The following is a 27,916-nucleotide window of genomic DNA, read 5'->3' as shown; positions in this document are numbered from 1 at the left end:
TCCATGCGCGCTGCGGCTGTCCGGCCGGGCCGAGGGGCGGGGCGAGGGCGTCCGTGGGCGGGGCCGGGAGGAGGGGGCGCCCCCCAGCGCCGCTGGCCGTCCGGGGTCCTGGGCAGCCAGTCTCGGCGCGCCGGCGGCGGAGGAGGGAGCATGCCCCGCGAGAGCCACCGCCTGCGCCGCCCCTGCCGCTGCTCCTCCTGAATGGCGCCCCGACGGCAGCCTCCGGCCCTCCTGCGCCTCCTCCTCCTCGTCCGGCTCTTGGCCTCCGTCGCAGGTAAGCAGCGGCGCCGCCTCCCCGGCACGTGCTCCCGTGGGGCATCCCTCCGTGGGGCCGGGCCGGGTTTGGGGAGCCTCCGGGCGCCCGCCTCGCCTGGCCTGGCCTCTCCTCACGGCGTCCTCTCTGTCCGTGTCCCCGGCAGGCGCGCGGGGCTCGGGAGGCGGCGGCGGCGGCGGCGGCGAGCTGTTCTTCGTGTCGGAGCCGCAGGACGCGACGGTGGCGCGGGCGGCGTCGGCGGTGCTGGAGTGCCGCGCGGGCGGCGAGGGCCCGGTGGCCCTGACGTGGCTCCGCAACGGGCTGAAGGTGGGCGAGAGCGAGCGGCTCCGCGCCCTGCCCAACGGCTCCCTGCACATCCGCGCCGTCGAGGGCGCCGCCGAGGAGGGCCTCTACCAGTGCCTGGCCCTCGGCAAGCACGGCGCCCTCCTCAGCCACAGGGCCCGCCTCGCCCTCGCCAGTAAGTGCCCGACGACCGGGGCCGGGGTGGTGAGGCGCCCCTTTCCCTCCTCAGTTTAAATGGCCCCGCCACAGGCCTCACCCCTCAGCCAGGGAGATGGGGTGGGGGGCACTGTTGGCCCTGGCTTTTCCCCAAGGGAGGAGGCCCACCGTCTGGAGGGATAGGACCCCCCCCCCATCTTCCCCTCCCTCCCGCCCTGTTGCCAGGCTCCCCAGCATCCCAGAATCTCCTTTCCACACAATTAATTTGTTCACCGTTTCTTGTCAGGGTTTGGAAGCCCATCTTAAGATCTTAAAATCAGTTTATTAAAACTTTGGGCGACTCTCTGTGTTTCCTAGAGCGACCTGGAGCCGGTTTCTGAGAATTTGGAGTTGGAGGGGGGGCTCTTAGGCTGTGGCCTTAAAGTCACAGTATTTTGAGGGTTCTTTTGGTGTGCGTACCAAGCAATATCTGTGGCTGGGAACCAGGCCTGTTTCCGCCTGGCCTTCTTGGGAAGGCTTGTTCTCAGGCCAGGCTTGGTTAGGCAGGTCCCATCTCTTGCTTCTATGGATTTGGTGTGTTGCCATTCTGCCCACTTCCCCCTGCCGAGCTCTGTGTCTTGGAGGCAAAGGCCTTGTGTTTTGTGTGCAGTGCCCCATTTTTTGCAAGGATCCAGTTTGGTTGCTCTTATCCCGTTTGTGGCTGCAAAAATTCTGTGGCAGGCGTGCCTCCGTGGTCCCTGATGAACTCTGTCTTAGCTGGAAGGTGGCAAAGGAAAAGCAGTCATCTTGGGGAAGGAGCATGGCAAAGCACGTGGGGATCCAGCCTGAGGAGGAGGGAAGGCCCCAGGCCCCTCTTCCGCTGTTTCCACTATGGCATAGCAAGATGCATGCACACCAAGCGACCAGAGCCACTGTGGGGCTGCAGCCACAGCCTGGGAAAGGCGGCAGTGACCCACTTGCCTGAGGCCTGGTCTACCTGAGTGGGTTCTGTGCTGAGGCTTCCTGCCCTCCCAGCTCTGGGTCCCCTCTAGGCTGTGTGTGGCTCAGTGGGGCTGGCTATGCTGCCCCATGGCTCAGAAAAGAATTCCCACTCCTGTTTTGCTGGGTCCTCAGAAGAGGCATGTGTGGCTTGCCCGTATTTAGTGGCAAAGGGAAAGGGGGTTTTAGGGCTCTGGAGAACACCAGGACTGAAGAGGCCCCTGCAAAGAGCAGGCAGGTGGAGTGGGGGGGGGGTCGGGACAGCTCTTTCTCCCTTCTTCTCCTTTCCTGTCTTTTTTTTTGGGGGGGGGGGACCCAGGCCAGTGATGGAAAGCAACAGGGGGCAAGAATGTTCACTTTCCCAGCTTGTGGGGAGCTTGTCCTCTAATTGAGTCCTGTGCCTGATTGACCTGGAGATCTGGGCCCTGATTTGGGGGAAAGTTAGGGACTGGCGAGGCTGCCTGCCCTGATTCATGTGCAAATGAAGAATCCCCTGGGTTAAAAGGTTAGAAACCGGCTGGGCTGAGGCTTAGCCTTGTGATAAAGAGCAGATGACCCTCATTCAGTGGCCAGTCCTTTCATGTCCTCCCCCAGTGGATTGTTCTGGAGGGAGGCCGGAGATGCAAATGGGCCCCTCACCCTGGAGGCCCCCCAGGCCTGGCCAGCCACAAAAGATTCCCTCTCTTCCCTGGAAGAAGAAGAGGAGGAGGAGGAGTTCTCTCCCCCCCCTCCAAACCCACCCCCTTGCTGGCTTTTCCCTTTTCTTCTTCTGGGGGTGAAAAGAGCTGGTGGGGCTGAGAGGGGTCTTCTGCTGCTGCTGCGTCCCATGCAGGGCAAGTGGGGCGTTCTGCTCTCTCCTCCCTCCCACCTCCCCTGTTTTCTTTGGGAGGCTTACGGGGGGGGGGGGGGTCCCTCTTGGGCTGGCAGGATTCCAGGAGCCCCCTGAAGTACACCTGGGTGCTGCTGAGGACAGAGATTTGTTTGAGGGGAAGGGGGGAGAGGAAGGTCACACAAAAGCCAAAACAGTCTGAACAGGATGGGGAGAGCCCTCCCAAGGGTACCCGGTTCTGTGGCCCCAAATCTTCTCATAGGTTGTCCGAACGGCAAGACAAGTTGCTGGAGGGGGGCTGTGTTATTGGGGGCTTTTAGTTGCCTGCGTGTGACAGTGGGGTGAGGAGGGGACCAGAGACACCCCCCCCCCCTATCCCCACATCTGCTGTGCTCTCGGGGGATGGAGGCCTCCCAAAAAAATCAATGGGTTTGGGGGCTGAGCTCTGCTTCCTAACCGCAGGAAGGTAGAGTATATAATGAGTGCTCTTTCTGGTGTGTGAAGGAGGAAGGGCTGTGAAATAAGGCAGAGTTCATCTTGGCAAGCGCCAGCCAGGGTAGTTGTCTGAGGCCCTTCCGAGACCCTCTCTTCCTTCAGGGAGGCTGCTCTCCCTGGTAGCATGCTCACCCCGGGAGATCAGCCAGAGGACTCGGCCACCAGCCAATCACCACGAGGGCTCAGGCGCGATCCGGTGTGTGCATTTGGCAGCTCGTCCTTTGTGGATCAGGGGTTCTCGCACCGCTTGGTGGAGCTGGGTGGGCTGGGAGTGTGCTTGCTGGGAAACAAGTTTCGTGAGGCTGCAGGGGACTCAGTTCACTTCGACCTTCTGTCCTGCCTTGCAGGGCAGAACTCTGGTGGTGGCTGAAGTCAGTCAAGGTTTTCTAGAAATAGGATAAAATCTGGGCCCCTGCTGAATTGCGTCAGGGGAAGCGCTTGGGAGAAAAGCCGCTGAAAGGCTATTCAGATTGGTGCCACGTGGGACCACCCCAGGGAAGGCCCTGTCACTCAGAAGCGCTGGTTTTACACCTGCAGGGGTTTGCCCAGGGATCTTGGCCACCCGGAAGGTTCTGGGGTCAGGCCTTGATTCTCACCGGGAGGAATAGCATGCCACAACTGCAGGCCTGCGCAATGCATTTCCACGTGGCGCGAGACGCAAACAGTGCCTTTGGGGGAGTCAGTTGGCAACCTTGGCCAGCAGGCAAAACAGCCTGGGGCAGTGGGGCATTTGTGAGTGTGTGATCTCTGTTGGGCTCAGGAGCATCGTTGGGTTGGCTGTTTGGGGTCCAGAGACCTCTTTCCTGTCGGCCTTCCTGTCCAGGGGGTCCTGGGCTTGCCAGGAAGATGAGTGTGCTGCTGTTGGCGAGCCCGGGGAGAGGGATGGCCCAGAGCCAGCAAGAAGGTGGCAGGGCAGGGCAGACGTGACAACTGGGCAGCTGAACTCAGGCAGCTCTTGGGGGACCCCGCCAGGCAGCTTCTCACTGCATGAACATGCTGGCCGGGGAAGTGAGGTTTCCTGGCATCGTCTCTTGGGATGCCCCTGATGCAGCCAGCTTGCCAGTGAGAGGGTCCCGGACTCCCTCTGGCTGTGCTGGAAAGGCTGACCGGCAGGCGGCTGTCCAGCCTACGTGTGGTGGGGGGGAGGGAAGCCAAGGGTGTTTCTCTCTCCCTCCACTTGTGTTTTCTCACCGCAGTGGTCAGAAGGCCGCCAGGCAGGGCCCCCTTTTGTCCGCCAGCCTGAGAGAGAGAGAGAGAGAGAGAGAGAGAGAGAGCTGGGCCGCCACTCTCCCCTGCCTGCCGCTCTTGTTTTCACCTCTCCTCAATGTAACAGCTGAGCCCTTGGTGGGGGGCGGAACCATTAAAGGCCCCAGAGAGAGAAAGGAGGCTTCCAAGGAGCAGCAGGCCTCCTCCTCCTCCGTGCAGAGGCAGGAATTGGGGTCCCAGCGAAGGGCCTGGCCTGGAAGGCCGGCTGCCCCATTGCTCTCAAGTTTCCTTCCAGAGTTTTTGTTTGGATTGTGGGCACCTGACTCTCCCCAGGCCCGTCACTCTCTGAGGGTTCTGGTTCCCGAATAAAAGCCTCGTGAGTCCCCCGCCGCCCCCCTGCCATTCTTCAGGTCATTCCTTGGTGACCCAGAAGGCTCTGCTCTTCTGCCAGTGGCTTGGTTTTCCCAACATGTGGCCACTCAGTCCTGCTGGTCCTTCTTCTGCTCCAGCCAGTGCGTCTCTTACAGCTGGACGTGCCGGGCGGAGGATTGTCCAGTGCCTGTGACATCGGTAGTGATGAGAAACACATTTGTCTCATGAATGTCAAGCAGGCACTCCCTGGTTAGGCTTCTTTAGAGAAAAATGGTGGGCATTGATTGCTGCTTGTTGTGCTCTGGAGAGGAGCCCTGGAATCCCCCCCCCTCTGGCTGCCCCCTCATCCCTCTGTTGCCTTGGTTTAAATGCAATCACTAGATAAGATGGGGCATCCTGGGGCAGGGGGGGGCACAAATGTCTGCTTAAGAAAATAAGCCCAGGCTGACCAGAAGGTGACCTGGTGTGCCCCCCTCCCTGTGGGGGGGGGTAGGCTGGTTCTACAGCTACCTTCAGGGGAAACGATGGAAGTCTAAAATAGCAGGGGGGGGGGTCGAGAACATTGTTTTTCTTTTCTCTTGGAACTCAAGGATGCCCAATGAAGTCAGCGGGGAAAAGGGCTCAGGGAGAGAGAATCTGCTTTCTACAGACAGCGATTAACAGGGGGGACTTGCTGCCAGAGGATATAGGGAAGGCCACAGGAATACACAAGCTTTTGAAAGGAATTAGCCCCATCAGTGGCTACTAGCCAAGGTGACTGATGGGAACCTCTGAATCCCAGGGCCAGGAGGCAACCTCGGGGGAAGGCTGTGGGAGTAGCTGCACCCAAGCCTGCCTCCCCTGATGGGGCAGAGGTTGTTAAGCCATAAACAGGCTGCCCGGGCAAAGGGCTGGATCCCTGCCATGAAGACTGCTGAGTAAAAGACGGGTGCGTATGTGGGGGGGGGGGGGAGCCAGCTGCTTGCCCCACATCCAGAGGCACAATATGCTGCCCCTGGAAACAATGTGAGCGCGCTGGGCCCTGCATAATTGTTGGTGGGATTAATTGCATATATTGATTTCTGCCCCTTCGTGGGCGTGGACGTTCTGGGCAGCCGAGGTGCAGGTCAGAGGTCGCCACTTTCTTTTGCTGTGCTGGAGGGAAGAAAGGCCGACATCTCGGTGGCTTTTTAGGATTCCTTCTGCCTGGTTGACTGCTGAATGTGCGTGCGGGTCCCGATCCCTGCATCGAGCATAGCCCTTGCCTCCCTTGCTGATGGCTTCCTGTTCTGGGGGAGGAGAGGAGGAGGATCCCAGGGGAGAGATGCTGGGTGGGATCCGCACTGGGAGGGGTCCTCTCTGTCCCTTCTGACTGAATCCAATCCGGGAGTGAGGCTCTGCTGCCAGTTACGGGGCTGGGTGCTCAAAGAAGCCAGGCATAGGTGTGGTTCTGAAGCAGGTTTCAGCAAGGACCAATGCTTAGGCTGATGCTCAGGGAGACTTTGCAGAGTGCGCCCACGGAGCCCTGCCTGGGAGGGCGGGGGGGGGACCAGGACATGTCCAGTCTGGAGAAGAGGGGGTGGCAGGGTTGTTCTCTTGAAGTACTGACCGGGCTGGGAGTGGGAGTGGCCAGGGAGCCCTGCCTGGGGGCAGCAGAGAAGAGGGGGCTGAAATCATGGGCAGAAAGGTGCCCGCTGGATATGAGGGAAAACCTATTTGAGAGCTGGAGTGGTGGAGCTGTTAATCGGTGGCCTTGGCCCGTCTTCAAGCAGCAGCTGGATGCCCACTTATCAGGGATGCTTGAGTTGAGGGGGTTGGCCTAGATGGCCTCTAGGGACCCCTTCCACTCTCTGATTCTTCTGCCCCCCCTTTAAGGAAGGCATAGCCCTTTGCTGATCACTCCTCTGCTCTAGGGTGAATTAACTCAAGCTCCAAAATGCACCATATTGGACCACAACGTCCAACTTTTCGGAGGTGTCTTCAGGGCCACAAGTGACCACGGAATAAACAAAATCAGGGCCCCTCCCTGCCAAAGGCGGGCCAGGGTCTCTTGGTGGCCCCAAGGGGGGGAAGAAGGAGCCAAGGGTCCTGCTGCTGGGTGGAGGCATTGGGGGGGGGGCTCCCCTGCCTTCAGAGGGGTCTTGCAGCCCTGCTTTCCTTGTGCGGCAGAAGAGGACGTGGTGGGGGGCGGCTAACGCCCCCACTCAGGAAGGAAAGGTGGTTGCCAGGCTGCGGGCTGACCTCTGGGACCCCAAAGCAAGCTATTCAGAGGCATGGGGGGTGGGCTTTGTCCTGCTTTGGCCAGTGGTCAGTGGACTGGGGGGAGGGAGGGAGGCTTTTGGTCCTGGCCGGAGAGGAGAGGAGCAGCTGGCTCCGGGGTCCAGCTTTGCATTCTTCTGCCGAGGGCTTGTCAGGGGGGAGGGGAGGGCTATTCATTTGGCTGCCTGGGAGGGAGGGAGGGAGGGGGGATTGCTTTTGGGTCAGGGGAGCCCTGCATGGCTCTGCCTTAATCGGCCCTCCCATCAAAGGAAGATTTAGGAGGTTCTCTCCCAGCACAAAGGGGAGGGCGGCCCCAGTGGCTGCAGGACAATGCGGAGGGGCAGCCAGCATTCCTCCGGCCTCTCCATCCATCCAGGGTGGGGGTGGGGGGTCAGCCAGTTTGTCAGCAGGGAGGGAGGGAGGGAGGGAGGCAAAATGGGTGCCCCAGAGGAGAAGGGCAGGAGGGCCCGGAAGGGAAGCCTGTGGCTTGGGGCTTTTCTTGGATTTGGCAGCAAGATCCCCTTTGGGATTCCTGGCCTCAGAGGCCCCTCTTGCCCATGTAGGTCTGTGTGTGTGTGTGTGCGGGGGGGGGACACAGATGTTCCAGGGAGGCCTCCCCAGCACACACCTTGTGGCTTTTGTGGGACAAGCCTGCCCCCATCCTGTTCACTTTGGGCATTTTTAAGGGCCCGAGTTCCCAGACAGTCTGGGGTGCCCCCTGGGAGTGCCTGGTTTCTTCCGTTTGCCGAATGCCAGGCGTTCTCCTTATAGGGCTCGTCTTCCTCTCTCTGCAGGGTGGGTGGGGGGCTTCTTCCTGGCCCCGGTGGGGGTGGCAGTGCACATGCTCAGAGAGAGAGAGAGAGAGAGAGACTGCAGTCCTCGGGGCTTGCCTCAGGGAACACGGAGAGAGGCCACTGTGCATGGGGTGGGGGGGGGGTGCCCTCAGGTGCCTGGTGGGGCTGGCCTTCTGGTGGGGCCCGAGTGGAGGCGGTGTGGGGCAGAGAAACACCTTTCCAGGGCTCCTCCCAGTCTCTCCACCCTTCTCTTCCAGCCATGTCTGCGTTTGAAGTGCAGCCCCTTCCGGCAGAGGTCCCTGAGGGGGGCATGGCCCGGTTTGCCTGCAGGATCCCTGCCAACCCTCCGGCCGTCATCACCTGGGAGGTCAACCGGACAGCCTTGCCTGTGGCTGTGGACAGGTGGGGACCGGGGCCCTCTTCCCTGCTGTTCCCCCTTGTGTGGGTCTCTCTCCTGCCCTCCTTCCAACCAGGTCCGCGCAGGTTGCCTGTTCCATCCATGGGGGTGCCCCAGTGAGTTAGGCTGCAGCCCGTGGGGGAAAGGGGCCGGGGCTTCTGTGGGACTCCACGGGGAGGGCTCCACGGGGGTCTTGCTGGCTCTGGGCTCGCGTGTGGTTCCTGACCCTCTGCTGGTTCCCCAGTAGGGCGTGAGTTCAGATGAAGAACGTAAGACCCTCAGAACAGCCCCGGTGTTTGGGGTGGCCCCCGAAGTCTGGCATCAACGCTTGGGGCATGGAGGTGTCTGCTGCCTCCTGGCACAGGGGGTGGGTGGTCTTTGGAGGTTTCCTTCCCCTGTCTTCAGAGCTTCTCTGTAGACTCCGTGGGCAGGAACCATTCCGTGGGCAGGGCCTCCATCGGGTGAGATGTGGTCACGAGTGACGCAGGGAGTCCAGAAAATAAGGGCCAAAATACCAGGGAAGGTTTTAAACTGGTGCTTTGGAACACAAGCAGGTGTGTCTTATAAATTGCCTACCGGCTTCTCCCTCCACCCTTCCTGGCCTGGTCCTTCTCCTTCTCCAGAATTACTGCGTTACCCTCAGGAGTGCTGCAGATCTACAACGTGCAGCCAAAGGATGCTGGGAATTATCGCTGTGTTGCCACCACCCTGGCCAACCGGCGGAAGAGCACAGAGGCCACGCTCACCGTGCTTCCAGGTATGCAGGCGCTGCGGCTCCAGGGGGCCAGGCTTCTGTGCCTTCCGCTGTGCCCTCCGCGGGTGTGGGGGCCGGGCACACCTGCAGCCTGGGCCTCCCTGCCCCACCTGCTCTGCTCTTGAGAGGTGTGGACTTTTGGGCCCTGCCTCTGGCCCCGCTGAGCTGTGCCTGCTCCCCTCCCTTCAGCCTCGCCCGCAAAGCCCTTCCACAAGCCGGTCATTGTGGCTGGACCACAGAACGTGACGGCCTCCGTCCACCAGACGGTCGTCTTTGAGTGCATGGCCACGGGGCAGCCCAGGCCCATCGTCTCGTGGAGTCGCCTAGGTGAGTCTGGCTCTGTGGTCCCGGTGCGCCCAAAGGAAGGTGGCGTTGGTAGGGAAGGCAAGGACCATTGGTGAGGGTGGACCGGGGGCCCCAGGGGCCACCCACGGCTCGGCAGAAGGGCTTCAGCTCTCCTCTCTGGGGCTATCCTGGCCGAGGAGGGGGAAACTTCCTTGGAGCTGCCTGTGGCCACACACTCCTCCCGCTTGGCCACTGCACCAGCAGGGCCCCGAATCCTAAATAGCCCCCTGTAGTTCCATGGCTGACGGGCAAAGGGATTCCTCCGGAGAGGAGCACGTGTGGCAGGCCGCCTCCCTGGGACCCTCCCGCCACTATGCCGAAGGTCCCGCAGCCCCCCCCCCCCAGTAGCACGACGAAGGTGGGGGTTGGGGGTGCTCAGTGTCAAAGGAGGCATGCAAAGAGCCGAGTAGCCCTGAGGAACGCTGTGCTAGGCCAGGTGGGTAACCCACGGGAGGAGGGAGGGGTGAGACCCCCCGGCCGTGGGCCCACCCCCTGAACTGTTCCTCCCCCACCCCACCCCCCTGCCCAGACCACAAGTCCATCGACGTCTTCAACACCCGGGTTCTGGGCAACGGGAACCTCGTGATCTCTGACGTGAAAGTGCAGCACGCCGGCACCTACGTCTGCCGGGCAACGATCCCCGGCACGCGCAACTTCACCACGGCGGTGGCCACTCTGGGGGTGCTCGGTGAGTCAGCCCTGAAACCCCCCAGTTGGGCGTGGGAGGAGGGCGCTTGAGGGGGCAGCAGCAGGCCTGGAGCCTGACCCAGGGGACCCCGAGGGGCCGTGGGCTGAAGCCCCCAAGCGGCCGGCCCAGAGGGAACTTCTGGGGGGGGGGGTCATGGTGACTGGCCAGGCATCCTCTTCCTCCTCCCTGCCACACTGGTGGTGGTGGGGGGGGGGGGAGTGCTGCTTCCGGCCTAGAATCCGCTGCCCCCCTTCCCGGGCACCCTGCCTACCCGAACTCCTGGGGCGCTTTTTGATTTAAAGCAGCCACTCTGATGCTGCAGGATGTGTGTGGGGTGGGGTTGCAGTGGGGCAGCCAGAGCCTGACTCTTGTGTGGGCCCCCCCTCCCCTCCCCTCCCCCGCAGCTCCGCCTAACTTTGTGGAATGGCCGGAGAGCTTGACGAGGCCTCGGGCGGGCACTGCCCGCTTTGCGTGCCAGGCAGAAGGCATCCCGCCCCCCAGGGTGACCTGGCTGAAGAACGGGCGGAAGGTCCACTCCAATGGCAGGATCAAGATGTACAACAGGTGCGGGCGGGCGGGGGGGGGGCTGCGTGGAGGGGGGGCCTGCCCATGGGAGGGAGGGAGGGAGGGAGGGGCCGTGAGGGGGCAGAGCATCCCATTCTCGTTCCTCCAGGTCCGAGCTGTGCTGGGATTGGGGCACACGTGTAGGGGGGGGGGCGTATCTGTCTTTTTCAGGATTTCCCTCCCGAGTGCCACGTCTCTGATCGAGGGGGGAGGCCCCCACAGCTGCCCGGTGGCATTCCCGCCTGAGTCGTTGGGAGATCTGTGGTGTTCTGGGTGGGGTCCGAGCCTCCCCCTGGCGCGGGCAGAGTCCCTGCCCCGGAGCCTCGCCTGAAAAGAAAACCCCTCTGCTCCTCATCTCCCCCTCCAGTAAGCTGGTGATCAACCAGATCATCCCGGAGGACGACGGCATCTACCAGTGCCTGGCGGAGAACAGTCAGGGCTCGGTCCTGGCGCGGGCGCGGCTGACGGTGGTCCTGTCCGAAGACCGGCCCAGCGCCCCCTGCAACGTCCACGCGGAGACCGTGTCCAGCTCGGCCATCCTGCTCGCCTGGGAGAGGCCGCGGTACAACTCGGACAAAGTCATCGCCTACTCTGTCCACTACATGAAAGCGGAAGGTAAGCGGCTGGCCTTTGTAACGTTGGGGGAAAGCCCCCGTCCCCCATCAAATTTTGCGGGCTGTCGTTGCATGTTGGGTGGGAGGCCTGTGAGCAACCTCTCTGGCTCGCACGGGGTCTGCGGAGTGCCCTGCTGCTGCTGGGGGCTGCTGCTGGGGGAGGGTCATGTGGGATGGAGTCCCTTGAAGGAGTGGCCCATCCCGGTCAGGCAACCTGTCCAAAGGGCGGTGGCCCCAGACCCGTCCTGTGGATCTCCCTCCAAGGTGGGGATGCAGCCTGTGGCTCCCATCTTGTGCGTGGCCCTGCCAGGGCCCCTCCCGTGGCTGGGGCCAGTGATGCCCACCTGGGCTTTCCTGCCTCTGCCCTCCAGGCCTGAACAACGAAGAGTACCAAGTGGTCCTTGGCAACGACACCACCCACTACATCATCGATGACTTGGAGGCCGCCAGCAACTACACCTTCTACATCGTGGCCTACGTGCCCATGGGGGCCAGCCAGATGTCTGACCACGTGACACAGCCCACCCTGGAAGATGGCAAGTGGGGTGTGCTGGAGGCAGAGAGGGGCTCCTCGGGGGAAGGGGAGAGGCCGGGTAGAAGCCAGAATGGGGCGGCGGGGTTGAGTCTCAGATGCCAAGCTCACGGGAGGCTGATTTGGGGGCAGAGGCTGTGTGCCCTTCCGGGTACACCATGGGCATGCTGAGAGCCAGCTGGGTGTAGTGGTTAGGAGCTCTGACTTCTGATCTGGCAAGGTGGGTTTGCCACTCTGTGCTCCTCCGGCTCTGTGGCTTGGGAGTCAGCTGGGTGTAGTGGTTAGGAGTGCGGATTTCTATTTGGATTCCCTGCAGCCAGCTGGCTCACCACAGCACTGATAAAGCTGTTCCGACCAAGCAGGGATATCATCTACCTTCTGGTAGAGAAAAGCGGCATCTAGGAACCGACTCTTCTTCTTCATCATCAGTAATATCAGGGCTCTCTCAGCCTCACCTCCCTCACAGGGTGTGTGTTGTGGGGAGAGGAAAGGGAAGGCGAACGGAAGCTGCTTTGAGCCTACTTCGGGTAGAGAAAAGCGGCATCTAAGAACCAACTCTTCTTCTTCTTCTCAGTCCCCCTGAGAGCTCCTGAGATCAGCCTGACGAGCCGCAGCCCCACTGACATCCTCGTCTCCTGGCTGCCCATCCCTGCCAAGTACCGGCGTGGCCAGCTAATCTCCTTCCGCCTGTCCTTCCGGCGGAGCACCGAGAGCCCAGCCCAAGAGGTCGAGCTCCCCGGCTCCACCTACGAGCATCTGCTCCGGAACCTTCTTCCGGACACCGTCTACCTAGTCCGGATCACGGCGGCCACGCGGATCGGCTGGGGCGAGGCCTCTCTGTGGACTTCCCACCGGACCCCGAAGGCCACGAGTGTCAGAGGTAGGCCTTTGGGGAGGTGGCGGGGGGTCTGTTTGAGCAGGTGTGGTTCTCCCGTGCCTGGTTGGCGTCTGTGGCTTGCCCCAGGGAATGAGTCTCTCCTGGTTTATGCTGTTCCGTGCTCCGAAGTCAGGAGGGACATCTCTGGCTCTCTGCTCTGCTCCTAGCCCCGAAGTCTCCCGAGCTGCACTTGGAGCCCCTCAACTGCACCACCATTGCGGTGAAGTGGCAGCCGGACCTGGGGGACGCAGCCCCTGTGCAGGGCTACAAGCTGTTCTACAAGGAGGAGGGCCAGCCGGAGAACGCCCCCATCCTGCTGGAGGCCAGGGTGCACGCGCACACCGTCAGTGGGCTGGGTGAGTGAGGGGGCCTTGGCCCTGGCCCCTCTGTGTGTGTGTGGGGGGGCGGGGCTGAGACCTGAGCACCTTCCAGGGTCACGTGGATTTTAAAAGCAAGCGCCCCACCCCTGTGAGTGCCCTCTGGGCCTGTGGGTCCCGCAGCTTGGGTCCTGTCTCTGGGCAAATGGGTTCCGGTATGATGGATGCGCCAAATTGGCCCCATCTTTGGGAAGAAAATTCTTGCTCTGGTGGTTGGGCTTTTGCTGCTTCAGCTGTCCTCAAGTGTCCCGCCGGGCAGGGAGCGCATGGCAGCCGGACCCTCCCGCTGCCAGGAGGGAGGTAAGCAGGGAGTGCAGCAGGGGTACGGTTTCCCTCCCATGTCCCTCCAGCTGCCTGGATTCTGGGTCAGTGGGAGGGAAGCATTCCCTGATGGCAAAAGTTTCCCCCTGGAGTGGCAGACCAGAAGCGCCAAGATGCTTCTCAAGAGGCTTTAGACAGTCCCTTCTCTCTCCCCCCCCAGGCGTGTCTCATTTGGCTGCTGCTGGGGAATCCAGCTGGTGTTTGGGTTGTGGGGGAACTGCCTCTTCCTGTCGTTCAGAGGCAGTTTTGTTATTGCCGTTGTGTTTCAGTCGTAGAGTTGGAAGGGGCCATACAGGCCTCCTGGGCAATGGGGGTTCAAGCCCAAAGTCTCTGCTCTTGCTTTCCGTCCTTAGCAGTGTGGTCTCTGGTAGACGGGCACCTATTGGCCAATGGCCATGACGTCACCTGTGGCTTTTGATTTTCTGCAGAGGTTTCGTGATAAACGTGTGTGCGTGTGTGTGTTTTGAGATGCCCTTAAAATAATAGATTGGTGGAGCAAAGGAGCAGAGAAAAGAACCACCATGGCAGCACAGGCAACCCCGTGGTCGTGTCCTGGCGGAACAGATTGTCCTCCACTCTGGGTGGGACCGACCAAAGAACTTATGGAGGAATCTGCATTGGTCAGAGAGCATCGCAAGGGCCCTGCTGGCTCCAGCCAGTGATCCACCTGATCCAGCCTCTTGTCCCACACTGGAGCTTAGAGGCCAAAGGACAGAGGCGAACGGAGGCTCACGAGGGGGTCGGACCAGACCCCCTGTGAAGTGGGCGGTGCTGAGAGCTCTGAGAGAACCGCTCTGACAGAACATGTGACTGGCCTGTGACTGGCCCAAGATCACCCAGCTGCATGTGGAAGAGGAGTGGAGAACTGAACCTGGTTCTGCTGGTTAGCTGCAGTGTGACCATGCACTGGCACCAGGGCATAAAGAAGCATTTATTTCCTTGTGTCCATCCTGAAGTTGCTTCTGCCCAAAGTTGCTTCTGTTCCAGGAGAGGGAGGAGCAGTTTCCTCAATCAGGCCCGCTTACTCATTTCCCAATATTAGAAACTCCTATCGTGTCCTCTTTATAGTCGTCATTCTGGACTGGGAAAAAGTGGAGTGTTTTTCCTCTCAAGTTGGACCAGTGGCTTCTGTAGAAGAGGTCTTTCTCTCCCCCGCCCATGAAGCTGTGTTGTCCGGCTGCTCCCTCCCCAGGTCACCATCCATGCAGCAGGCCGCTCTTGTTTCAAGGGCTTCCCCCCCCTGGATCTCCCAGGTCTGTCTGCTCAGAGCCCCCCATATTTATCTTTGAGCTGAATCATTTGACCCTGCCAGTGGGAAGGAGAGCTGTGACCGGATGGAGGACTGCCCCTCTTCAAATAAATAGCTTGGCTCTCTTGGTTATGTGTATTTATGCTGCCGCCCCCCCCCCCCCACGGCAGGAGACCCTTGCCCACAGACCGGCCTCCAGCTCCTGTGTAAAATCCCGCCCCTGTTAACACGCGGATGTGCCACAAGAGCTGGCCCTGGGGAACAGGCCTGGAATCTGCTGCCCTTTCTCTTCCATCTGTGGGAACTTCAGCACTGGCGGTTTCGGCTCTTCCGAGAAAGCAGACGCTTGGCCATGCCTGGTTTGTGCAATAAACGGCCATCCTGGCTCACTTCCCTCATGCAGGGAGCTCTCTGGGAAACCTCCAGTCTCTGCCCCCCTCCCCTCCCCTGGTGGTGGCCCTGCTCTCTGACAGTGGCCTGAGGCAGAAGAAACGGCACAGAGGAGATGGAGTTTTGGGAAAGAAGAGATGGACTGCCGTGTTGCTGGATGGCTGGACTGAGCAGACAGAAGAAGAAGCCCAGCTGAGGGACAATGCAGAGTGGCTTCTGCCAAGGGCAGCCTTGCTTCCCCAGCAGTCTCCTGCACCAGACCCCCTTAAATGAACGGGATGGGTGTGGAGGCACTTTCTCTCTTCCCCCCCCCCCCCACTCTTTAGAGAGGCCATTGCAAGAGCAGCCCCCTCCGGGAGCCCAGTGGAGCTCTACATCTGGCAGAGGGAGCAGTGGGGGTTGATGGGAATGAAGGAGTGTTTCGCTGAGGTTGAATGTTTTTTCAAGGTGTTCATGCCACTTTCCGGTTGCAGTCAAGGGGCCATAGAAAGCATCATAGGCAGCATCCCTTGTTCTTCAGGCTGGATTTGTTGGCTCCCAGGGCCCGGCAGATGGCGGGCTGGAGGGAGACCCTCTGTGCCTGGCCCTTTCCAAATGGCCTTTTCTCTGGCTCATGTGGCTTCCCCAGGAGACGGTGGGCGCTTTGATGGTGGAATTCCTCCAAAGTCTTGAGAACTCCCTCCTGGCAGGGGGTGGGGGTGGGGACTTGTTTCCTGTCCTCAATAGAAAGGAGGCTCTTTTTACACATTAACTGTCGGCCTTCCTTCTCGCAGGGAGGAGGTAGGCTGTGTTTGGGGGAAGGGGGAGAGTGGTTAGTTGGCCGGGAAGCCCAGTCGGCTGAGAATTAAACTTGCTTTGCCGCTGCCTGGTTTGCAAAGCAAGTGGCTTTTGAAGATGGCTTAGGGAGCGAAAGGAAATGAAGGCAACATTGTCTATTAATCACCCGGCGTGTCAGCCGCAGACCCTGAATGCGAGGAGGCCGAAGCTGTGGGAGGTCTCTGAAGATCGGGGCAAATCAAAGGAAGAGGGTCTTTCTGAAGGCTGCCATTAGCACATGAAAGAGACTTCAGTGCAAGGAGGAACCAACCCAGGGAAGGCTGCAGAGAGCCTCACCTGTGAAGCTGCAGCTGGAGGGAGCTCCACGTAGTCAGTCCGAGCCTGGGGTCCGGAGGCTGTTGGGCCCCTGTCGGAACTGGAGCTGGAGAGAAGCAGCTTTGCAGGGGCCTTCTCAGGCAGATTATTTCAAGATCTCTGGCCAAGAGGCAGGAGCCATCGTGCACGGGGTGGGGGGGATGGAGCAATGCACCAAGTTGTTCTCCTGCGCAACCCCCCTTGAAATGGAAGTGGACGTTTCTGTGGGAAACCATCCCTCTGGACTGTGTTCAGTAATGTTAACGTGACCCAAAGCCACGATGTCCTCGCTTGGAAGGATGGAGGGTTAGAGGGTCACCTGGTCAGATCTTTCCTTGGCAGGAGAAAGTGACTCAAGGGTTCTCCCGCTGTCTGGATAAGTGCAAAAACATCTCACACCTGCACATGCTCAGTTTTGCTTAAGGCACAAGCATCTCCGTGTGGTCCACAAAATGCAGAACTGCTTCTAGTCTGGCTGAGTAGTCTGACCGCAGCAGAGGATGGAGCAAGCCCCTTTCAGTTTTCTTGGTGGAAGGAGACATGCCATTGAGCGCCTGGCAAGCCTGGAGAATAGTTGCCATGCTGTTCAGCAGATGCAGGGAAGCTGGAGTGACTCCAGCTTGTGGAGTTGGGGTCCCTGCTGCACTTAAGCAGTTTCCTCAGGGAAAAGGGAGGAAAGGGGTCAAAGAGTAGGCCAGAAGACTGGGGTCACGTGGTGACCTCTGGCTGCAGAGAACTCACAGGCAGCTGGCAAATGTCTCTGTGCTAGAGGGACAGTCAGGATTGCCTGTGAGGAGGAATCTGTGAGGGACAGTAGAGAACGTGAAGGAGAGCAGGCACCTTAGAACATGTGCAGAGTCTCTTTGAGGCATGCGGGGGGGGGCTCCACCAGGAGATGAGCAGGGGTCCAGTTCTGCCAGCATCCGGCCAGGGGGCCTCCCGGGGTGTGCCTTGGGCCATGAGGGTGACCCATGGTGAAAGGAAAGCTCATTTGCTGGGGCTGGCTCCCCCCCCCAGGCCTCCTGAAAGGCCAGTGGGCGCCTTGCAGGGAAGCATCCCCCCCCCCTCCCCGCCTGCCAGATGAGCAAGCTGGACTCAGCCGAGCCGAGTGATCGATGGTGTTTTCATTTTGCGGCACAAAAGGGTCAGAGTGCCAGCCCACCCCCAGCCCCACTGAGCCATGTTAGTTCGGAGGGGAAATTTACTCCATGGCTGGAGGGGAAGTTTTGCTCCCTGAATGGATTCCCACTGTCAGAGTGTGTAAAAATGTGCATAGTGGGCCTGGCAGGCTGTGGTCGACGGGGGGGGGGGGGGGGCCTTGCGCCTGGGGCCACTGCCTGCCTGCCTGCCTGCCTGCCTGCCTGCCTGCCTGCCTGCCTGCCTGCCTGCCTGCCTGCCTGCCTGCCTGCCTGCCGCTTGACCAGATGCAGAGGCGGGGACTGGGGGAAGCCGTTCTGCTGCAGCTCCTTGTGTGCCAGCCCCAGGTCCCGTGTTGCAAGAGGCCAGGTGTCCTCTGCCCCTCCCAGGAGTGCCCGGTCTCCTCTCTTCCCTGCTGATGGGGACGGCCAGCCCCCCTCCCCCAGCCACAGTCTCCCCCCAGGGCACCCAGAGCCCAGTCCCTGCAGGCAGTTTTCCTAAGCCAGGTTGGGGTGTGGGGAGAGGAAAGGGAAGGCGATGGGAAGCCGCTTGCAGACTCCTTCGGGCATAAGCTGCTTATACCCCACTGTGGGGCTTGGCAGGGCTAACCTCTTTCTAGAGGCTGGAAGAGCAGCTGGCCACCCCATTCAGCCCTGTGGGGAGCTCGCCCATCCCAGTGCCTGTCTTCTGGGCTTGGAAGGGGGCCCTGGAAAGAGGAGGGGGCAGGCTGCTCCAGAGGGCTCCCCTCCCAGCTGCTGCTGGTGGACATTGGGAGGAAGGAGGGAGGGAGGGAGGGAGGGAGGGAAGAGGAGGGTTGGTTTTACTGCAGGAGTGGGAGGAGGGGGTCAAGGGGCTGCTTGTCCGGAGGCCCTGGGGAGGGGGGAGAGGAGGGGAGGGGCTGGCCAGAGCGGCAGCCCAAGGTGGCGTCTTGGCAGATATGGACTGATAAGTAGGCTGCCTCCTCCTAAGCTCCCCTCTCTCTCTGGTCTCTGTGGGGCAGAAAATGTGGTTCTGGGGGAGCACCTCCCCCTGCCCTCCAGGTGGGGTAGGCAAAAGGTGAGGGGGGGGCTTCCTGCTGGAGCAGCTGCAGAGTCCTGCCAGACGCCCCTCCCCTCCCAGGAAGCCCCCCATTTAGGGCCCACTCTGCTTGGGTGGGAGCCTCCTTATTGGGCTTGGGAGAGGCGCAAGGGCCTGCATCTCAGGAGCAGGGTTCTGGAGGACCCCCTGCCGAATTAGCCCAGAGCAAGTGTCCTTGTGTCCCAATGGAAGGCTTGCATCTTGCCCGGCGCGGCCGGCCGCCTGCTTGTGCTGCTGGCCCCTGGCCTGGGGTTGAGGCGTATTTACATTGCTGTACTTCAGACGTGCATTGCAAAGGGATCGGGTTTCTCCGGCCTCTCCTGTTCCCACCCTTCCCCCCTTGCCTGACCCCCCCCCCCCCCTCTGTTGCTGGGAGCAGAGTTGGGCTCGTCCCAGAGCCCGGGTCAAAGGCCACGACCTGCGGGGTCAGCGCAGCCCCAATGCAGGGCCCCTTCCCGAATAATTATCTGGCGGTTATTGTGTGGAGGGGGCTGGCGGGATGGAGGCAGGGCAGGCCGGAGGAGCTCTCCAGCCGGAATCCCCCCCCCCCACACCCACACCCACTGGAGCACAAAGGAGGCGAGGCAAGGCAGAGGGAGACATTTGGCCGGAGAGAAGGGCTCCCCACTCAAGCCAACCGCCTGGCCGGGCTAAAACCTCCCCTCCCCATCCTATGAGCACCCAGCATTTCCCTGCTGAACCCAGGGAGGTAATGGGGGGGGGGTGAAATGAGTGCAAAGCCAACGCATCTCCCCCCCCCCCACACACACACAGCCCCTCCCCATGGGCTTCAGGGGAGAGGTGAGCCGCTCTTAAGGGAAGGGTTGGCCCCTCTCCACTCTTTATCAGTGGGGTGGGGGCAGCTGGCCTCTCTGCAGCCCCCCCCCCACCTGACCTCGGATTCCTTCTTAATTTTATCTCGCCCTGACCTGTTGGCTCCGTCCTGCCGCCTCTCAAGGCCTCTGGAGCTTCCCAAACAGGGGACAATGGCTGGGGGTGGGGGGTGGGGTGGTCTGTAAGCAGCCCTTTTCTACGTGGGGATGGAGCCCCCCCCCCCATGACCCCTGAGGAGGGCCCTGCAGCTCTTCTGGCGGCTGCTGCTGCTGCATTGGGCCAGCCCTGGGGGGGGGGGGGACCGGTAGCTCTCGAGGAAGGGTTTGGAGGCGGCTCTTGTGGGCTGCTTGGTCCTGCCTGCTGGTGCTGCTGGGGTGGGGGTGGGGGTGCTTCCCCAGAGCACCCTTTCTTCGTGGGCTGGCAGGTCCCCAGCATGGCCCTGAGGAAATCTGCCCTCCGTCCGGCCTAACAAGGGGCAACACTCTGCCCTGGTGGGAACGGGAGACCCTGGATGGTGCTTCTGCTAGGCTGAGCCTTGCCCTCTTCCTGCCAGGGAAGTCCTGGGGGCCAACCTGAGCGAGCGTTTCACAGCAGCCCCTGCTGCCTGGGCAGCTCTGGAGGTGGGAGGGAGGGAGGGATGAAAGGGGATCAGAGCCCCCTAGCGGCCCCGGAGACCCAGAGATCAAAGGGCCTTATTGGAGGTGGCTGTAGGGCTGGGGCAGCATCACAAAGAGCTGTGGGGAGGGAGAGACCTTCCTGAGGGAACGTCCAGAGGTTTTCTGCAGGGAGGGAGGGAGGGAGGGAGGGAGGGGGGTCCCGGCGCTTCTCTTCTTCCTCCTCCTCCTCCTCCTCTCTCCCTGGCCTCCTCTGTGAGCTCTCCCGCTTGCCTTCCCAGACCCCCGGAGGAAGTACCATGTCCGGCTGCTCGCCTACAACAACTTGGAGGAAGGCTACCAGGCGGACCAAACCGTCAGCACCCCAGGCTGCGTCTGTAAGTCGGGGTGGGTGGGAAGAGGGGGCCTTTTCCAGCTCCTTTCCTGGAGCCAGCTGGCTTTTCCCTTGGGGGACCACTAGGAAGCCTCACTCCTCTCAGGGGGCACCACACCTCCAGTTGGGGGATTGGATCAAGGCCAAAGGGCAGCAGGTCTTTAGCGAGCCCCCCTTGGCTAGGCTGCCCCTTCCTCTGCTCTGCGTCACCTGGCCATGGGACCTGCTGCCTCCCGGCTTCTCTGCGGTCCCTCACAGCTGCTGCTCTTCCGCTCTCCCCAGCTGTCCGGGACCGCCTGGTGCCGCCTCCCCCTCCCCCTCACCACCTCTACGCCGAGGCCAACACCTCATCTTCCATCTACCTGCACTGGGGGCGGCCGGCCTTCACCTCCGCACAAGCCATCAACTACACGGTCCGCTGTAACCCAGTGGGGCTCCAAAACGCCTCCTTGGTCCTCTACCTCCAGACGTATGTATCCTCCTGCCCGTTGCCTCTTCTCCGTGCAGTGGTTGCCTCCTCTTCTCGGCCCCTCCCAAGTGACACCCCCTGTGGTGGGGGAGGCAGCAGCAGGCGAAAAGGGCCCTTCTGCCATGCGCTGCACTAGCCACACTTCAGACGGGGGGAGGGGGGGCCTTTGGCTGCAGTCGCTCTCCCCGTGGCTGGCAGGGCCTGCCTTGGGGCTGAGTGGGAAGGCAAGGGCTCCTGTGCCCTCTGGGGAGGCCAGTGCCCAGCGGTTCTCTCTCTCCTGCCGCCCCTGGGGTCACGTGGCTCTCCCTCCCCATGCCTCCGCCTCCCCAGATCAGACACCCACCTGCTGGTTCAGGGGCTGGAGCCGAGCACCCAGTACGAGTTTGCCGTCCGGCTGCACGTGGACCAGCTGTCGAGCCCCTGGAGCCCCGTGCTTTACCACACGACACTCCCAGAAGGTGAGGCTGGGGCCCAGGGCCTCTCTGCGGGGGCTGGGTGCCGTCCCTCTCTGCAGGGCTGCTCTGGCTGCGGGGGTCCCGATGACACGGTGTGGCTTCCCCCACAGCACCCTCTGGGCCCCCGCTGGGAGTGAAGGTGACTCTGATTGAGGAGGGCACCGCTTTGGTCTCCTGGAAGCCGCCGGAGGGCGAGAGGACGGTCGTCTCCCGCTACACGATCCTGTATGCCTCCCGGAAGGCCTGGGTGGCCGGGGACTGGCAGGTCTTGCACAGAGAAGGTGAGCCCAGGGCAGCCGTGGCTCAGGGGGACACCTGAAAGGGGGGGGGAAATAAACCCACTGGCATTTCTGTCATCCCCAAGGTACTGTTTCTGGAGGGTTGGTGGGGGGTGGGGGCAGCCCTGTCCTTATGGGGATCGCCTCCCCTCCACGCCCAACCCAGGAGGAGTCTGATGCCGCCGCCTCCCTCCCTCCAGGCAAGGGAAGGATTGGGCCGAGGGGCTTGGGGTGTGGCTGGATCCTGGCACAGGAGAAGGTCTCGCGTTTACTTGGGCGGTACTGCAGGGGCTGAGACACGTCCCCCAGAGCACAAGCCCTGCCCCTCCCGGGCCCCTGGCTGACCCTTCCGGCTGCCCGTCCTGCTTCCTTCCAGGCACCCTCACGATGGCACTGCTGGAGCACCTCCTGGGGGGCACGGTCTACATCGTCCAGATTGCTGCCTCCAACGAAGCGGGCGAAGGGCCTTTCTCCAGTGCTGTGGAGCTGGCTGTCTTGCCGGAGGCCGCACCTGCCTCCAACCAGAGGCCCAAGCGGCTGGATTCGGCTGGCCCTGCTGAGACAGGTGGGCAGGGGGGAGACGCCAGCAACCCGCCTCCCAGAGGAAACAGCAGCCCAATGGTTCCTGACCAGAATACCAGGAGGGGGCGCTGTTGTGCAGCGGTTAGAGCACCAGGACGAGGATCAGCTTGGGTTCAAATCCCCACTGGGGCCAATCACATGAGTTTTCTGGCTCTCTTTGAAGGAAGGGTGGGAGGAGAGCCTACTGGGCTCCCCCAAGGGGGGTGTGAGGGACGCCTAGCCCAGGCCCGTGGGCTGACTGGCCCGTCTCCCCTCCCCACAGCTCCCTCCGGCTACTACCCACTGGATCAGAAGTCCATGACGGGCATCATCGCTGGCGTCTGCATCGCCCTCACCTGCATTGTGCTCTGCATCCTCATCCTCATCCACCGCAGCAAAGCCAGGTGAGCCCTCGGCCGTGGGCGCAGCAAGCAGAATGATCCAGGTGGCCCTCTTGGCTGGGGAGGGCTGGATCAGCTCCCCTGCTGGTCGGGCATGAATAAGAGAGAAGAGAATTCCCACCCTCCCCCCCACCCTCTCAGGGCACCCTGCCCCAGCAGGCCAGAGAGAAGGCCAGGCACTGTGGCCTTGTGGCATTGGGGTTCCCTCCACACCCTGCGGGGCAGCTGGCTGTGAGGCCCTACTTCTGGCCCTGGCTCACCTGCCCTCCGCCTTTGCATCCTGCAGGAAGACATCTGCTCCCAAAAGCGGCCCCCAGGGCTCCAGCCCACGCCTGCACAATGGCCTCCCTTCCAGCGGAGACAGAGGGGCGGCCAAGAGTGCGGAGGGCATCGTGGAGAACGAGGAGGTGCTCCTGCCACGGATGGCCGGAAACAACTTCCTGGACACCAAGGTGATTTGATGACCCACCAGCCTCCTGGCTCTCTGCGCCTTCCCAGCAGCAGCAGCGGTGGGGGTGGGGTGTCCCCCAGAGCAGGATGGAGAAATGCCTTCTCTAGTTAATCCTGGGGGTCTGGCTTCATTGGGGCCCCTCTTTTCCTGCAATAAGGAAGGGGGGAGGGTTTCCTCTCTCTCCTCCTCCCATTTTGCACCTGTCTGCAGCGAGGCCCTCCCTCTTCTGCTCTTCCTCGCCTTGGGAGGGCACCCAAGCCCCTTGATGAATCGTGCGGAGGGGGGTCATTGGCAACACCTTTCCCAGCAGTATCCCATTTGTGGGGGCAGGTGCCCCAAGAAGCACCTTCCTCTGGCTGGGGACCCTCAGTGGCCTTCCTCCTCCCCTCCGGTTGGGCTTCCTGGAGGGGCCCGTGGGGGGGGGGATCAGAGTGCTGGCCTGGGTGGCCCCTGGGCTGCCTGCCTGGGCTCCCTGAGGAATTCAGCCAGGTGCCTCTCTCTTTCTTCCCATCCCTCCCAGGGGGGCACCGATCTGATCATCGACAGCTACGGCCCGATCTCAAAGAACAGCTCTAAGAAGAAGTGGCCGTTCTTCCAAGACTGGAAGGAGAGGAAACTGGAGCAGGAGGTACTGTGTCTGGAGGGTTGGGGGGAGTGGAGGGCCTTGGCCGTGGGTGGGGGAGTCCTTCTTCTGGCTGCTTTGGGGGGGGGGGGCTTCTCCCACCTCTCCCCTTGGGGCCAGTGCTGGAACCCGGGGGTATAATCAGGGGCCGGGCATCTCTCTTCTTTGCCTTCTCTCCAGGCCCAAAGACAGTGTGTCCAAACTGCATGCGTGTGCCAGGTGGGCACCACCGCTCTCCGTGGCAAGGGGCGGCCCTGCAGACCGGCAGAGGAGCAGCAGACGTGCTACCAGGCCACGTACAGCGTGGCAGCCGACACGGAGCACTCGGCCAACAGCGAAGGGAGCCACGACACAGGCGATTCTGGGAGGTTCTCTCACGAGTCCAGTGAAGAGCTGCCCCTCACCGTGGGGCTCAGGGCTGCCTCTGCCCCCTCCATCTCTTGGGAAGGCGCTGACCTGCATGCACCCCTGCGCCCCGTCCTGAGTGCCTGCAAAGAGCCACCTGACCAAGGCCCCCCTGCCTGCTTCCACCTCCCCCCGCCAGGACAGGACTGAGCAGCCAGCCAGGCCGGGGCAGAGGGGTCTGTTCAAGGACAATGAACAGGGAATGAGCCCTCCCCCCCCTGCTTTCTGTGGGGGGGCCCCCTTTCTGTCCGGGGTGTGCGTGGCCTTTCTGGCGTTTAACTCACTTGCTTTGAATGTTTGTTACTCCACAATGTGAAAGGGGAGGGTGAAGAAGAAGTGTTTATTATCACTGGAGCAAAGGGAGGCACCCTTTGCTGACTTATCTACCTCAGTTTACCAGGTGGTAAACTCCGAAGACCAGCCCCCTGACCTCACCCGTGCGCTGGGTCTCGGCCACAGAATGGACAGTGCTTCCCAGCGGCCCGTCCCTTCCCTCCCTCTCCCCCCCCCACCCCCGTTGATCTGAGTCGTGTGCGGATGCGTGCTTGTGCTTGGAGGAGTCGTATGGGTCAGTGTGCAGAACTGTTCAGCTGAAATTCTGTCTTCAGGGAGGGAAGAGGGCAGCGTAGCAGCAGCAGCAGGAGGAGGAGGAGGAAGACCCCCCAGGAAGCTTCTGTGGCAGCAGCAGCAGCAGCAGCAGCCTACGGAGCTCCGGCCGGGCAGCCCCTCTGCAGAAGATCAGGGGGAGGGATGGGGGCTGCTCGGCTTGGGCTGGACTTTGGCCAGAGGCCAAGAGAGGTCCCAGCAGAGAGTGAGCCTGACAGGGACTCCCCCCAACCCTCCTCCGGGGTGATGGGGTGTCCTTGGAGTCCCACCGTCCATGTCTCCCCCCCTCCCGCCTCAGACAGTAGTGCCTTCTCCTTGTGATCCTCCAGGTTGTGGTGGATCCGTGGGGGCCCAGCGCTCATTTTGTTCCTGGGAAATGCTCCCCAGACGTTGGCTGCAACTTCCTTGCAACGGTGCCTTCCGTGTCGTCTTCTGAAATCACAGTTTTGCCTTATGCCTTCTTCGTTCACGTTTGTGAAGTTGCTTCAGAGTACAGAAAGATGCCTTAAACGCTGGTGGACGGGACGGTCCCAAGTGCTCGGGAGCAGTGGGCCTCTCTCTGCCCGGGATTCTCCGCTCCGGCCGTTGTTGCTGCAAGCCAAGGCCTGGCTCCGTGCGGTGGCTGCCTGCGCTCCAGAGAAGCTGCCCGGGAAGGAAGAAGGCAGAGGTTGAGCCGAACAGAATGTTGCTGGCCCCCTGCGACTCCTCCTCCTCCTCCTCCTCCTCCTCGATACTACCTCCGTGGAAAGTGACTCCAGTGTGGTTGTTTTCCTTTTCTCAGGGCAGTTGGTGACTTTTAAGCTGCCTCACCGCAGGGTGGGGCAAACTGACAGGGTATTGCGTGTAGTTTCATGTTTAAGCGGGAGAAGGAGAGTCTCGGCCCCTCTCCCAAAGCCGGGCCGTGGAGCCCCAATTACCAGAGGCTGCCCTGGGGGGGGGGGGGCCCTCAAGCACGGGGCCTTTCTTTGGCTTTGGGGAACGGGCAGAGCTCTCCTCTCAGTGTTTAGCCTGCAGGTGTGTGTGAGTGTGAGTGTGTCTCCCAATGCTGTGCTAGACACGGCAAGCCCACCTCCCCCCCCCTTGTCTTGATACAAAGGCTTTCAAGATGATAATAATCTTGTACCAAAGAATTTTCTGTAGAAAAGAAAGCTGCATATTTTCCAAAAAAGGATGATGATTGTGCTAGTTGAAAAAAATATAGGTTTGAATCCATTTTGTTGCATAAGTAGCTACTCACCAGAAGCAGAAGAGAACCAAGAGGTCAGGCTTCTCTGGTTGACTAGATTAGTTATTCCAATTTTAACTACCTTATTGTTACATGAACCTTAAAAAAAAAAAAGAACTGAAATAACCGTTCCAAAGACTTCCAAGTGTAATTATATTTTCCTTTTCTTCGGCAATTAGCTCTATGACAGTCCAGTATTAGAATGTTTTATTTTGTTTTGTTTTTTAATCTACTTGCTGAAGAAAAAGAAATTCTTCTCACCAAAGATTTATTTGGGAGGGGGGAGGGGCTCGTGGGGCAAACTTGTTGAGCATGCAGTGGAAGTTAGACTGGAATATCTTGGCGGTCGTGGTGGGAGCCTTCCGCCTACCCTTGCCGCTGTCAAATGATGAAGAGCTGCTTCATGATGAAGAGCTGCTTTGCCCGGGGCGACCGATTTCTCCTCCAAAGGCTTGTTAGCTGGGAGTTCTGGCCTTCTGAGAGCCCTTCTTGGCGGGTGCTGCAAGGACATCCTCCGTGCTGCTGGGCCAAAGACAGGAAGGCTGCAGGGGGATGGGCTGTTCCCAGGGCCCTCGCTGCCACCTCGACCCCAAAGCCCGCAGGGGACGGAGTCTCGAGAGCCCTGTGGGAGAAGCATGGCAGCTTCCAGCATGTAACTCGCCCGTGGCCTGCATTTGCCTCCCTCTGCCAGAGCTGAGCCAAGGAAAGGGAGCCGATGGCCCCTTCTCTGTTGCCCGTTCTGAGAGTGGGGCTTGGCTGGGGCGCTAGAGAGACCCCGCTAACTGCAGACAGCCTGGGCCTGGTCTCCCCCGCTAGCCGGAGAAATCTCGCTCCTTCGAGTACTTTTGAGCAGCAAATGGAGAAACCAAAGATATTTAAGGCTACCTCAGCATAGAGGCGCGTGTTAGTTAGGTTGCTTGGCCTTGTTTTTCTTGTTTTGCGATAGCATTTGGTTAGAACCAGTCCTTCTCGGCCCATAAGCCCCCCACCCCACCCAGACCGGTCTCATCCACCTGGCCCGGGGCCCGAAGGCAGCAGTAGGGCCTTCCACCTCTGCTGAGCCCTGGGACGGGCTGCCGGGCTGTGGGTGCTCACGGGAGTCTCACCCGCACTCTCCTGGAGGAACACAGATTGGCCTGCCAAGCAGAGCTGCCATTCTGTGCTCCTTTCCCTCCCAGCCAGGGGAGGAGGGATTCCTTAGGCTTCCACGGCATTTGAATTTGGGCTACCTGCCAAAGCAGATCTCTGCAAAGCACGCACTCTAGAGTAGTCCCACTGATGTCAGTGGGACACCAAAGAAATAACTCTGGAGTCAGTGTTGTGTGGAGAATTTGATCCTCGCCTGGCATATGGCCGTGATGCCAGGGAGACATCGAAGCGGCATCTGTCATGCAGGGCACCAGAAATGGGTTGTGCATCGCAGCCCACAGGTCATTGACTCAGGCCAGAGACCCCAGGGTCTAGAGGTGGGAAGGTTTTCTCTCCTGCCCCATTGCCTGCTTACCCCCCCCCACACACACACACACACATGCGCAAGTACGACTTAGATGATGCTCCTAGGTCCCAATGCTCTGTTGACCCCAAAGCCAGAGCTCATGTGAGGGGTCCACGTAAGTGACGGGTGCATGGCCACTGTTAGGAACCTGACGTGACCCGGAGAAGCCCCAACACACCCTGGCAGGCGGCTTGAGCCCCCCAGGCATTCTTCACCCTCCCAGAAACTGCAGCTGGGCTGGTGGCCAGAGTGACCCCCCCCTCCTCCCCAGCCGAATGGCATCAGAGGGCATGGCCCGGTCTCCTTCGCAGGGTCGTTATGAGGATAAAATAGGGGAGAGGGGGGTGTCTAAGTGAAGCGAAGGTCTTTCCCCTTGAGATCAGAGAATGCTCTATTCCTCCACAGGGTCCAATGAGCTCAGCCAAATTCCCACTTTTTGGGCTGGGGTGGTGGGGCACACCCTTTACATCTGCTTGGTGCTTTGGGTCAGCTGCTTGTGCAGAAAGTTGTTTTTTTGTTTCTTCCGGTTGTGTTCTAAAGATGCGTCTGTGCTGTGAGTGGGGGGGAGGTGTTTCTCGGGCGGGGGGCGCATTCTGGACCCCGTCACTCCCTCCTGCCGTTTCTTGTACGGGCGGCAGCACCTGTCCAGTGGATGGAAAACGCGGCTGAATTATATTAATTTTATCTTTGACTCAGGGGATCAGCTCTGCGAATTCCAAGGCACGAGGGCAGCTGCTACTTGCCATGATCATGAATGTACCTTTTAAATGTCTTTTTTTAATGTTTTAATAATGTGGTTTTTTTTTTAAGAATTCCTTTTTTTATATATATAAGCATTGTAGTGAATGTTAATCTGGTGTGTTTCTCTGCCTCTCACAGGCTTGTTCTTTAGACAAGCACAAATGTCATGCCAAAAGTGGGTAGAAGTTTTGATGCCAAAATGTTTATGGAACTGCTGTCTAAATACGGATGGATTGCACAGTTTGAATAAAAGTTTCCTTTAGTAAGCCGGCCTTCTTCTTCTCCCTCTGGGGAGCCGTTTCCTTCCCA

At 60.7% G+C, this 27,916-nt stretch overlaps 1 protein-coding gene across 2 annotated transcripts; it reads left to right on the top strand.

Annotated features, from left to right (window-relative positions):
* The first annotated feature begins 95 nt into the window (after positions 1-95).
* PRTG (protogenin) lies at positions 96-27,873 on the top strand. 2 transcript variants are annotated; one of them, XM_077318224.1, is made up of 20 exons: positions 96-274; positions 420-731; positions 7,882-8,026; positions 8,645-8,778; positions 8,965-9,102; positions 9,650-9,808; positions 10,213-10,372; positions 10,740-10,987; positions 11,358-11,522; positions 12,093-12,398; positions 12,563-12,751; positions 19,807-19,902; positions 20,181-20,367; positions 20,698-20,825; positions 20,933-21,103; positions 21,477-21,665; positions 21,945-22,065; positions 22,349-22,514; positions 23,034-23,141; positions 23,316-27,873. In XM_077318224.1, the coding sequence occupies exons 1-20, from the start codon at positions 202-204 to the stop codon at positions 23,688-23,690; spliced, it is 3,570 nt and encodes a 1,189-aa protein (XP_077174339.1). In that variant the 5' UTR covers positions 96-201; the 3' UTR covers positions 23,691-27,873. The 2 variants fall into 2 exon arrangements, with proteins under 2 accessions (XP_077174339.1, XP_077174340.1); XM_077318225.1 differs by lacking the exon at positions 420-731 and having other exon boundaries at positions 98-274.
* The last annotated feature ends 43 nt before the right edge of the window (positions 27,874-27,916 follow it).

The sequence above is a fragment of the Paroedura picta genome, chromosome 18 (genome assembly GCF_049243985.1).
Source record: "Paroedura picta isolate Pp20150507F chromosome 18, Ppicta_v3.0, whole genome shotgun sequence".
Taxonomy (NCBI): domain Eukaryota; kingdom Metazoa; phylum Chordata; class Lepidosauria; order Squamata; family Gekkonidae; genus Paroedura; species Paroedura picta.
This window is presented reverse-complemented; position numbering and strand designations above follow the sequence as displayed.